Below are 13,065 nucleotides of genomic sequence, written 5' to 3' on the forward strand. Positions count from 1 at the left end.
GTTGATTTAAGCTCAGCAAATCATCTGATTTAAATTGGGTGCTTGAAATATGCCTATTATGTCACTGGGCAGAACTTTCGTTACATCGGTGACTGACTTCTAGGCTTTTTTTGCCTGACCCACAATATGCAGTATTTTACCTTGAAACTCTGGGTTACCCTTATCGTCTGAGAGTGCTCTGAAATTTTCGTTCTGTTAAGTTTCATTGTTTTAAAAACTCTGGTTCAGATCCAGAGTCGATTTCATGGCCTGCTAATGGGTAGTGACTTGAGGTTTGAAAAATGAGAGCAAGGGTTCTTGGAGTGCTTTGGAAAAGGCTGCAAGGGTGATCGAGGTTTTTCAGTTACACCCTGTGAGCATAGCTGTCACCACAAGATCAAGTAATAACCACTCCTTACAGGTTCATTCATCGCGCATAAGTGGAATAATGCTAGCTAGGATGAGCGTCAGAATTGTAAACGCCCTGAAGCAGGACTCTCTGTATTAGGCAACCATTTAAGTCATTTCATTAAAGGGAGTTGATCATATATAAGGTGAAGGTATTTGTTCCAATAATCTTTTTTTTTTGGCTTGGATTAAAAGCGTTTAGGTCAAATGTTAGCATTTAACAGAATTTAATGGAGCAGCCACAGTTCAACTATAATCCCCTAATGATGGGATTAAGCAGAGAGCCACGGATTGGCTTTTAAAATGTGCTTTATCATTGAACCTGGCCAGCTCTGAAAGCTTGTTTGTATCTTGGAAAGGACCAGACTACCACTTGGCAAGTAGAGATTTTGTTTCCTTATCCCAAAGTCTTCCTTCTTAGTCATGCTCTCACCTTCTGGGTAGGTTTACGCAAGCGGAGAAAATCGCTTTATCCCACTCAGCTTGCCTGCCCAAGGGTGTGGGTGATCTGGGGACCACCAGCATCAGAACATTCGTGCATGTGTTAATGTAGGTTCCCATGTCCCAGTGCAGGTCTACAGAATCAGAATTTGGGGGAGGGGACATTTCTTAAGTTGGTGGAATCACAGGAGTTTTTGAATTCTTTTTTTCTTCAAAAGTTGATTTTGTTCAAGTATAGATTATATACAGTAAATGGATATACTTACAAGTGGAGCCATCGGGATCACAAGGAAGATATAGAAGCTTTCTGTCACTCTGAGATTCCTTCCTCTTGGAGTTCCTCCCTCTTGCTCTTGTCACCGCTCTCTGCTTCCTGTCACTGTAGCTCCGGGAAGCAGGCAGCGTGTCTTGTGTCCAGCTTCTTTCACTCAGCATAGTATCTGTGCGATTCCCCCATGTTCTTACGTACATCAGTGGTTTCTTCCTTTTTATTGGCGAGTATTTTTTTGTATGGACTCACCACGGTTTGTTTATTCATTTACCTGCTGATGACCTTTGGAGGTCTTGAGTTTTGGACTGTTGTAGTAAAAATAGCTTGGAACATTTGTCTGCAAGTATTTGTGTGGAAGAAATCTGTCTTTTGAATAAGTCTCCCAAGTGAGGCTTAGGTACATGAACCACGGATTCTTATTCTCTCTCTTCTTCTCTTTGTTATTCCTGGATCATTTTGGAGAACTGTAAGTTTTTGTGTCTAGATCAAAACATGAGTTTGCCATGCATGTATTCATTCAGTGCCGTGTATTTGGGGTAAATGTGTATCTCATTATCGTTTATTGAGTGTCTCTTCTGTGCTAAGAGCTGGGAATATAAAGGTGAATTGTCCCCGGGGGGAGTCTGCTGATCGGGAGGACTCGTAGTGGTTGATTCATTTAGCCAGTGAGTGCTTGGACCAGGGACTGCTCGGTGCTGATGCTGGGAGGACACGTTTTCTTAGGATTTGGTTGTGCTTCCAAGAAACACAAAAGGTCTTGGTGGTTAACTCCAGGAGCAGCTCAGCCCTTAAAGCCTGTTTGGATAGTACCCTCTTACTTCCGAGTCAGGGGGCCGTGGTGGGCCACAGTGAGAAAACTGACACTGATTCTTGGACAGGGGAGAACTGGTCAGATAAGAAAATTAAGTGCAGAAGAAATAATGGCTGGCTGAATGGCTGAGGAAATAAGTACTAATTAGAAGCTGTTATTCTGAATTTGTGTATGTTTATTGGTGGCTGGAGAGCTGGTGGTTCAATCCTTAGGGAATTGAATGATTTGTTAAAGATCCGAATATTTTGCTTTTCTGCTTAGGGCAGATTTCCCAAATTGCTGTTTTTCCACTCTGCCAGGCTTACGTTTATTTTAAGGTTGACCTTTTTGTTCCTTGGAGACTAATGATTTCCTGCTTACTCTAAGGTAGTAATTTTTAACTGCGGCCACAGGGCAGCTTTAAAACATCTGGATGCTCAGGCTGCAAGACCTATTCAGTCGGACTCTCCGGGCGGGCACCCAGGCAGTAGTTTTTTAAGTTCTTAGGTGGCTCCAACATGGAGTCGAAGCTGAGGACCACTTCTCTGGGGCAGCCTTGGTTATTGGTACGCCTCTTTATGGTCAGTTCCCCACTTTGCCTGCTAAGTGTCATTGACAAAGCCTTGGCTTTTCTCCGTTCTCTTCTGATGACAAAACTTACTTCACTGCTTGAAACATGAGAACTTGATTCCACATGGCCTCGTAACTGCAGAGCGGGGTCCCGACTCAGCAAAGAGGACTGGACTGCTCTCTTCCCTCGTTGAGGGGAACGGTCCGCTTCTCTGCCTCTGATTCTGAATAGTGGGCAAGAACCCAGTGCTGGACACCATCGGGCTCTTAGGGGAGAAAGTGGGCATATCTTTCATTGTTAAATAAGTAACTTTAGAAAATAGAGAAGAGTAAAAAGAAGAAAAGAAGTCCTTTATTGTCCCACTCATCAACATTTTGGTTAATATTTTGGTGTGTGTACGGGTGTGCGCACACTTACACATACACACTGGGTTGGTGCTGTACATACAGTTTTTTTAATTGTATAAATTGCCTTTAATTCTTTTCACTGATTGCCTCATTTAAAAAATCGCTATCTTCTATTTTATTACTATTATTGTGGTAGGAACATTTAACCTGAGATCTACCCGCTTAACAAACTTTTCAGTGTACAATACAGTATCATTAACTGTAGGCACGGTCTGGTACAGCAGATCTCGAGAACTTTCTCATCTTGCATAATAAACTTTATACGTGTCGAATAGCACCCCCCACCGGCAAACACCATTCTACTCTCTGCTTCTGTGAAGTTGACTGTTTTAGATTCCTCTTACAAGTGGAATCAGGTGATATTTGTCCTTCTGTGCCCGGCTTATTTCACTTAGTATAATATTGTACACACTATTTTTTTAAACCTATTTCCTTACATAACATGAGGTGAACATCTTTCCATGTCAGTAAATATTTCTGTGCCATCATTTTAATGGCTCCATGGTGTTCCTTTGTGTGAATGTACCACAGTTTAACCATTCAATTCCCTAGTGTTGGATATTAGATTTTTCCTGCTTTTTGGTCTTCTTAGCACACACAATTTTTTGGCTAAATCTTTATGTGTCTTAATTATCACCTTAGGAGAAATTCCTAGAAGTAGTGTTTCCTTAAGACAAATATTAAAATGAATATGAATGTTTATAACTTCTGAGTATAACCAGATTGGCTTCTCATTAGCAAATTTATTTTTCATTAGAAGTGTGAGTTTGTCTGTTCCTCTACCACCTTACAAATAAAGGTATTAAAAGTAACTAACATAGGTTTAGAAAAAAATGGTACTTCATTTCAGTATACCTTGATTCAATTTCAAACAAGGATCGAGCGTTTATTTTGCCATTTGTATTTGGAGGGGATTGAAGATTAGAAGCTTGTATGTTTTGCCCATTTTTATATCAAGGATTTTTGTGTTTTTTTAATTGATTTGTAGGATCTCTTCAAATAGTAAAGATACCAACACATTATCTTATGTGTATTATATTTTGGTTTTTGTTTGTGTGATTTTTCTCCATATGGAAATCTGGAAAATTTTATACTGCAAAATCTGTCAGCCTCTCTCTCTTTTTCATCTGTAATGATATGCTAAGAAAGGAGTCCCCCGCCGTAACATTATATAATCATTTAGTGGCTTTATTATCATTTTTTTAACCTTAGGTTTTACTTTTTCTGGATTTTATTACTTAATAGTGAACCGATTGTCTTGGCATGTTGTGTTGAAAAATCCATACTTTGTCTTACGATTTTCAGTGCCTCCCACATCACATATTCGTGGGTTGTGGGTTTTCTGTTTCTGATCTTTTTGTCTGTTTTGTGCCCATGTTGAACTCTTCTCTGCATTACAGCTTTACATTAGGGCTCCTATCTGATAGAGCACACTCTTCGTACTCTTTTTTCAAATATTTGTGGCTATTCTTGGTTATTCTTCCACAGGAATTTTTTCAAGCCTCTTTTTTCCCCTTTTGGGGTATTGATTTTTATTAAATGTATATACATTATGTTTATAGGAAAATGAATATTCTTACAGTAGCTTTCTTATCCAAGAATATAGTCTGTTTCTCTGGTTACACTGATCTCTTTTGTGGCGCTTAGTAATAGTTTATAATTTTATTCATAAAGGCCATACACATTTTTTGCTAAATTTATTGTGTATTTAATGGTATTATTGCCGTTTTAAACTGGATTCCTTCATCCTCTTATCTTGAGGGGTCGGCAGACTTTTCTGTAAATATCTTAGTTTTGGGGGGCCAGATGGCCTCTGTCACAGGTTCTTCTTGCTTCTTGTTGTTTACAACCCTTGAAAAGTGAGAAAACCGTTCTTCTCCGGGGACCGTACACACCCTGACCAGGCAGTAGTTGGCCACCTTCTGATCTGGCTGCGTCTTGCTGGAGGAGCTCTGCTCATGGCTTTTGTACCTGTTCTGGCCATCTCTGTATAGATTCTCCCAGGTTTACACATTGCTTGATGTGGTTGTAATTTGGTATTTTCCTTTCAATCTTTTCACATCTTTCCTTGGTCTTCCCCGTCATCTTCCTCTGTCAGTCAAATGATAGCAGTGATGTCGACACCCTGGTGTGACCCTGACATTACTGCGTCTGTTGTATCACAGATATGTTTGATGTTAACTGTTAATTTCCTTTCCCAAGTTAGTAACAGTATTCCGCAAGAATGCTGTTATATTATATGAAGAGTCATTATTTTTTTAAGCATCACTTAACTCATTCCACAAATTTTGGGGAGCCTTTAACATAGGTGCTAAGTTCGGGACCAGGATGGGGGGATGCAGGCTGTGGATACTGCCCCTTGTTCTGCAGCTGTCTGGCTGGGCAGGTGGACATGAGCTTGCTGTCTCATAACCATCTTCCTGGTTCCCCGACACCGCGATGCTGGTGATGAGAAGCACTGATGGGAGTTACCCCAATGGGCGAGGCTGAGGTGAAGGGTGCCTATTTTGGAGGGACGGCATGTGCAAGGGCCTGACACCTTCAGGAAACCAGAATACATCAGTGACAGCTGACTGGGGGCCAAGCTTCACAGTAGGCTTCACAGTGACCCCGCAGCCTTGTTAAGGGTGTCGTTCTAAGGCTAATTAGGACGCCATCAAAGGGCTTGATAGTTTCTGTAGCATGGTTGTGCTGGCTCCAGTATGGACTGGTGGTAGGGCCATCAAGATGGAACAAGAAAATGGGACAAGAGGCTTATGTGCTGTTGACGAGATCATGGCTTGCAGGGTGGCCAGAGTGCACAGCTTTGGGAGCTCCTGGTCTGCGGAGGGTGGGCTTCAGCCCTGGAGAAGGAGCTTGGCAGTCCTTGCTCCTGCGAGCTCCCTCAAAAGTCACACGGAGGGCAAAAAACACACAGCGAATCAGGCGGAGACAGTACTTCCAGGCCAGCTGGCTTGGACTCTGTTTGCTTTGGGAGGTCGGCTGTAAACTGAGCTTTTAAAGGACAGTGTATGTATGTCAGTCTTGTGTAAATGTTAGCAGGACAGGAATACTGATTAAAGTTTGAATCCTGCTCCACTGCTTAAAGCTGTGTATCCTTTGGCAAGTTACTTAACTTCTCTGAAGCTTTGTTTCCACTTTTGTGTGCAAATCAAGTAATACTATGCCTACTAGGGAGAAATAATTGCCATTTACGGAATGAGAGGGAAGGATGTGCCTGGCACATGGAGGCGCTCAGCTGGAAGACTGCTGTTATCGCTCTCACTGTGTGGTCGTCATCATTCCCTTTGTCAGAGGACATCGTTAGCGTCTTTCAGCCCAGCCCCTCCTCTCCCTTCGGCTTATGCTCGCTCGGGGCAGGATGGCAGTGGCCTTGCTTATTCTTTCTTCCACAAGGAGGAGGGAGGGGTGATGGGGGAACGTGGTGGCAAACATGGCCCAGGTGTCAGATTCCCTGGGGGCTTTTGCCTTTTGTTTTAACACACATTCTAACACAGATCCTAAGCTCCTCTCCCCCTTTCCCTCCCTCTTATCTTTTGCTGTGTTTGCGTCTGGGCCTTGGCATTTCCCCACACAAAACTTCAGCCTGGATGGATGACACACTCTGATCTCAGGTTGGTGCGTGGTTTCTGGCCTTGAGCCTGTCTTCATCACTCTTGAGTACTTGGCTGTGGGATGCTCTGTCACGAATGGTGACACCCTTCCCTTTCCAGACTTTGAGCCTTCTGCCCCGAAGCCTCTCTCAGAGCATCCTGCCCTGCACTTTCTTTGGCCCCATTTCCTCTTATGCTCACTTGGGTCTGTGTCTTCAGGACACTCCAGAGGCTGCTGTCCTGTGAGAGATGGGCAGAGGGAATGGCTGGGTCCCCCCAGGGTAGATTTTGAGGGTCAGATGCTTGGTAGAGAAATGGAATACAGAGTACTTGATGGAAAGTGGTCTTGTCAGGACGGAACTGTCGCCCTTTGTTCCTGGTGATGGCAGTGGGGAGGGTTGGCTGCTGCAATGGCTGTAACGTGTCTGAAACAACACAGAGACAGAATTAACCTAGGAGAGTAAATGTATTCTATGTGAAAAAGTCCTGTCATTTTCCTTCAAGTTACTGTGGGTGAGCGTGGATTGGAAAGCTCTGCTGGCACGCTCATGGCGATGGGGCTGGATGTGGACCAGTCTGATCTTCTTCGGGGACTCTATTCCAAGGGATTGGAGTGTGCAAAGGGTTTGTTATACAACACCATTATTTATAATTGGTTGTAAACATGATCCTCCAAATGACCCGCAGCAGAGTAGTGGTGATTTCTACAGTGGAACTTCACGTCGCTGTGAAATAGCATAGTTGTGAAGAATGACACACGTCTATGATGGAATAGGTAGCGGTGGGTGTTAAGGTGGTGGGACCACTGGGGGTTATCTGGATGTGGAATTTTAGGATCTGCCTTCTTTCCTCTCAGAATGCTGGGGACATCACTTTTTCTTCTGTTTTTTAGTTATTAGATGAGAAGTCTTTATATAATATATAATAGAATAAAAGACAATATGCTAGTCATTCCTTTATGAACAGTGTTTTTGTTTTTTTCTGACAGAGGTTTTCAGGGTTTTGTATCTGTAGAATTCAGACATGGTCCCGGGATGTGTGGCTGGGGTCGTCTTTCAGCGCTCCTCCCCAACACTGAGATGTCCAGTGGATCAGAAGTCTGTTTTCAGTGTGAGGATACGTTTTGTCTGCTCTTTCTTTGACTCCTCATCCATCTGTTCCATTATCTGGCTGTCTTTGGAACTCTTCTTCTGCGGACATTTGTTCTTCTGGCTCTAATATGTGTTTGTGCAATTGTTCTAATAATCTACAAGTTTGGTTTCCAGTAGTACATCTTCCAAGAGATTTATTTTGGCAATCGTGTAATTTCCAAGAATTCTTTTTGGTCCTTTAGTTAACTACTTTTTCTTGAATTCCACTGAGGATATGAATGAATCAGAGCATTTTAAAGGTACTCTCCTGATTCTTGAATTAATTTTGCCTCATGGGGCATTAATTCCACTCTATCTAGCTTGGTCTTCTTTCTGCTTGTTCATTCCCCTCTGATGTCCACTGACACCCCGCCCACTTCGTGAGACCTGGGAACCAACGCTGAGGCCAACTCTTTTGTGTACAAGGCTCCAGGAGGTATTCTCAACTGTGCTTTTTGAAGTTGAGGCCTTTCTTAGTTGCCAAATAGTTGTACTGTGGGGATTGCAGGGGGAGTTTTAAAATGAGATTTATTCTTTCATATTTCCAAGAAATCTCTGCAGTGTTTTCGTAATCAGAAATAAAATAAGCTGTATTATACATTATCACCATCTCAGACTCCCAGGTCAGAGACCCTGGTGCCATTTTGACTCTTTCCCTGGCCCTACGCCGTCTGCACAGGTAGGTGCTAGTTCTGTTCCACTCTCCAGTTTCTCTCTTACTGCCTTCCCACTTCTTCTCCTGTGTTGCTGCTGCCCTGTGGCCCCTGATTCTTACCTGCATGGACACCCCAGGCTTCGGATCTTCCTGCCTCTACTTCGTGTGCTGCTTTGTCTGCCTTTTGCACTGTAAGGAAGTCCCTTCCCAAAGCACAGGTCTGACCATCATCCTTACCCTCTTTGAGTCTCCTCTTTCTGCTGAATTGAGTGTAAGCTCTTTATCTTGGCACCCTCCGGGGGCTCTGTGGTCCTAGCTAACGTGCCCGCCACCTCCTGTGCAGTGAGCTGCTCAGTGACTCGTGTCCCTGCTTCTCTGAACCACCTTGATATGCACCTGGGTTTGGGCCACTTGGCTTTGGTGGGCAGGGGCAATCTGGAGGTGACAGGAAGCTGGCCTCCTTGGGTTTGCCTGTTGGTATCCCAGTGATGAGATCAGCAGGCTGAGCACTGTGCCCGGAGTGTCAGGCGTAGGAGGCCACAGGCGTGGTGAGAGAGAATCACTGAAGGGTATATGCAGGCACTTCAGGAAGAGGACAGACCACACCCATGGCGAAGCTGAAATACGTATGTAAGGAAAGGACCAGTAAAAAGTTCAAGGAAAGGTCTCTAATCATAGGAACCTGCGCAGCCACACAAAGTAACAGTCCCGTTGGTAGCCATATAGCAGCTGAACCACAGAGGAGGGTACACTCCTGCTTCTGTGCACGCTTTTCCTCTGCTAGGAATTGGGGATTTTTTTTTTGAATTGTAAAATACTATAATGAAGAATGTAGGATAAATCTATGTAGTTAACATACACCGTCTCTGTCAGAGCTACAAGTAGAGCCTTGAGTGTTTTCTAAGCAATGTCTGTAACTTCCCCTTTGAATATAGAAAGTCTCCACTTTCATGTGCTGGAAACTGCATAGTAAAGCAGGTCTTCATATCCCCTACAAGCAGCAGGAAAGACAGGGAAAAATATAATGGCCCACTCATCCCTGTTATTGAAAAGGGAAAATTATTTAAAAAGTCACTAAGCTGCAGTAAGTCCCGTAGACTGACTTTGGTATGGGCTTTGCTCTGTCTTGTGCTATGCATGTCCCTGCTTCTCAAACTAGGGGACGTGATCTTGTGCTCAGGATCCACATAGCACATTTGGGATGTCATTTTGGGGAGGAGGGAAATATCTTTAAACCAGGGTTTCTTAGTCTTGGCACTCTTGACATTTGGGGCGGGACAATTCTTTATTGTGGCATCTGTCCTGTGCGTTGTAGGATGTTTAGCAGCCCTCCTGGCCTCTGCCTCTGAGATACACTGGTAGCTCTCCTCCTGTCATGATGACCAAAAATGTCTCCAGATGTTGCCAAATGTCCCCCGGAGGGGACTTCACTCCTGGTTGAGAGCTGCCGCTTTCAACAGACAAGGATGTGACATGAACAAGAACACACGGTGTGCATGGACATTTTAAACTGTAAGAGCTGCCTCAAAAAAGTGTGGTGTGTGCACCTGGCTCCTCTGTTCCATTGATGTAACTCGATGTTCTGGCAACTGTTTCTTGTAGTTTTCCCTTTTGTCCTCTTAACTATTGAATTCTCAAATTTTGTCCAGTTCTTTCTCTTTTCTTACTTGTTCGTGTTTTTCTCCCTGGCTCATCCAAAGTATTTGCTGAGTGAAAAGTGTCTCTAAGCGAATTCCTTGAACAGGAGGTTTCCTGCTTGTATTTTTAAACTTCTTATCGGTCTGCCTTCACATCTGCAGGACAGCTTGGCTGGATTCTTCATTCTCGATGGGAAATTAATTGGTGCTGAGCTCTGACATCATTCTAATCAGAGTGCCAATGGATGTTCTCTGTCCCTTCTTACCCCCACCTGCTGGTGGTATTTTTTTCTTCACCATAAAAATGTAGGCGTACTTGGGCACGTTGGACTTTACGTGTGCCAACCCTTGGAGGGGTCCTTTGTGCCCTCTCCTTTCTGAAGCCAGATTCTCTTCTTAATCTTTGGGTGGATCTCTCTTATTGTCCAAGTCATGCTCCTGTGGTTTGAAATTGAGTTTTTCATTTTCTCCTGCTTCACTGGAACTTGGCTGCATAGAACTGTGTTAGTAGCTCCTGCTTTTGACTTTGGCTTATATTTTCTCGTAGCTTGGAGTGTGGCACAGATTCTCTGAGCACGTCAGATCCATCATGGGTCCAGTAGTATTCATCTTCCTGCCCCTTGCTTATCTCTTGACACTTTGCCCCCACACCCCGGCTCCCGCCCCACTTTTTTGGTTGGATTTTTTTCCTTTAGGTTTATGTTGTCATTTGATTGATATTGAATGACTCTATTTTTTGTGTGTCCTCCTAGCCCATTTAAAGATCATCTTGCCACCTTCCTGGAATTCTGTGTGGCCGTTTAATTCTAGGTTGGTTTTATCTCCTCCTCTTTATGCTTTGGAGTGCCTTCCCCTACCTTTAATTGGGCACCTGTAGGGAATTCAGAATTATTTTAGTATCCATCCAATCATAGTAAATTGGCTATAACTGCCCTGTCTAGTATGATTGCCATTAGCCACAAGTGGCTATTTAAATTTTAATTAAAATTAGATGCAATTAAAAATTCGCTTTCTCTATCGCACTAGTCACACCTCAAGCGCTCAATAGCCTTGTGACTAATGACGACTGTATTGGACAAGGCAGATGTAGGACATTCCCATCATTGGAGAAAGTTCCATTGGATAGTGCTGGGCTATAAGATATTAACCATAATGCATGTCAGAGAATTACCTCTGCTATTTTTTATCCTTGGTATTCTGATATTTTTGATGAAATATGGTCCCCCTCTCCAGGGGACAATTCAAAATCAGCAAGTGACTAAATGAAGAGGGGTTGAAAAGTGTAATTAAGTAATGTATTTTTGGATGTTCGGATGTAACTTGTACTCTGACTGTTCTGTGCGGGAGACTTGGTGACGGTGCATCCCTTGTGGTGTGTATCCTTGAGGTGATTGGGCTGTTTTCTCTTTTTCTAGGGTCTAAGAGATGGCGCTTGTCGGGGTCAGCTCTGCCTGAGAATTGGGTGCTCCAGGCTCTGGACAGCCACCTCTGATCCTGGGCTCCTCGCTTGAACACGCCTTCCCTTCCAGCCACTCCAGTCCAACAGCCAGACCACTCGTTTTCTCTTAATGATGGGAATCGGCAAGAACACGACATCCAAATCTGTGGAGGCTGGGAGTTCCACCGAAGGCAAATATGAAGACGAAGCGAAGCACCCCGCTTTCTTCACCCTCCCGGTAATAGCATTCCCTTCTTGAGTCACTCTCAAGTGATTAATAGTAGTATGGGATTAGCTTTAATACTCATGTTTTCACTGAAGGTTGAGGCATTTGAAAACCAAATGCTTTTCACGTGAGAGAGTCTTTGGGAACGTTGTTGGCTGACTGGTTCTGGCCCTGCTCTCTGCCTGGAGTCACCTGATGGGATTAACTCCAGGAAGGAAGCATGCATTGCTAGGAACCTTGTAAAACCTGCCCGGTGCTTACTGTGTACTGGAGGATGTCGAAGGCTTAATTTTATCTCCAAAAATGTGTTCTTATGAAATAACCTGTAACCCGACTTCAGACTTGAATTGCAAGGTGGGAGAATGAATGAATGACTTATTGTTTGGGACCCAAGTGTCCGTGCTTTGTGATGGCAGCAGCATCCAACGTAGAGGTAGTTTTACCTGAACAAGTGATATCAGTCAGATAAGGCTGATGACACACATTCATTATATTCAATGCCAAGATTTTTGTACATGTGGGATTATGACTTGATGTGTATAAAGTTACCTAAAGTGTTGGTTTGAAAAAGAAGAAACCTCTTGAGAGAGAACTTGCCTCAAGGTGTTTTTCTCTTAATATTGAAAATGAGGTTAATGGCAAGGATACCATTCTAGGCTTCCTTAAAACATGGTCCCAGAGTTTGCCTCACTGCGGCATTGCAGTGAGAAAGAAAGATGTGAACAGAGCATCTTTAAGTACCTTGGTTGCCCGACTTGCGTTCAATGGTTCGATTTTTACCCTATAAATTCATGGAGAGATGTGCCACTGATTTTACACTTGGCATTACTGTTTTTTTTTTCTTCCTGTAAAGTGAAATTTTGAAACTGGATATTCTGTTATATTGAAGGCTTACGGTTGACACAGGTTTTCTAAAGGAAGAAGCAAGCCAGTTTTTCAAGTTGAAGTTAGATCGTCTTTGAGCAGTGAGCAGGAAAGTTTCGTGCGTGGGTATTCACTTCACTACTGACTTTCTCTGCTGCGGAGCCCAGCAGGCCATTCCCCCTCACTCTCCTCCACTTGAGAGACAGGAACTTGAGCACACCTTAGCCACCCACCTGCCTCGTCATTATGGCCTGGAGTTTTAGCTTTACTTATTTTCACATTCAAATTGTGGTATTTTACAGTTAGCAGTTACATTCACCGGCATGTGGTATCAGTTTTCGTATTAAGTGTTTTCTTATATCCGTCTCCTTCCTTATGAGTTTACTTTTCTTTTAAAATACACTGAGGGTCTGTGAATGGCACTGCTTCGTCTTCGTACGTCTGAAAATAACTATTTGGCTCTCAACTCTGGAGTGAACTTCTGTTAATTAAGCACGAGAGCCTCCCAGCCCATCTCCGTTCCTCTTGAACTGCTTTCTCGTGATTTGCTCGTCGTCTTCTGGCACTGCCTTCTGGATGGAGTCCCCAGTGTTACTTTCCCGTGCACTGATTCTTTGTGTCCACTTATGTGTTTATGTTGAATTTTTATTGCAAT

At 43.5% G+C, this 13,065-nt stretch overlaps 1 protein-coding gene across 14 annotated transcripts in view; it reads left to right on the top strand.

The window, feature by feature from the left end:
* SLC23A2 (solute carrier family 23 member 2) overlaps positions 1 to 13,065 on the top strand; it is a 142,766-nt gene that overhangs the window by 36,174 nt on the left and 93,527 nt on the right. For 13 of the 14 annotated variants that reach the window (XM_023626158.2, XM_023626154.2, XM_023626155.2 and 10 more), the window contains one exon: positions 11,298 to 11,558. In XM_023626158.2, coding sequence (XP_023481926.1) covers positions 11,451 to 11,558 — 108 coding nt within the window. In that variant the 5' untranslated portion in view covers positions 11,298 to 11,450. Of the gene's footprint in view, positions 1 to 10,634; positions 10,693 to 11,297; positions 11,559 to 13,065 lie in introns of all 14 variants that reach the window. The other variant, XM_023626157.2, reaches the window with a different exon arrangement.

This window comes from Equus caballus, chromosome 22 (assembly GCF_041296265.1).
Source record: "Equus caballus isolate H_3958 breed thoroughbred chromosome 22, TB-T2T, whole genome shotgun sequence".
In the NCBI taxonomy this organism is placed as follows: Eukaryota; Metazoa; Chordata; class Mammalia; order Perissodactyla; family Equidae; genus Equus; species Equus caballus.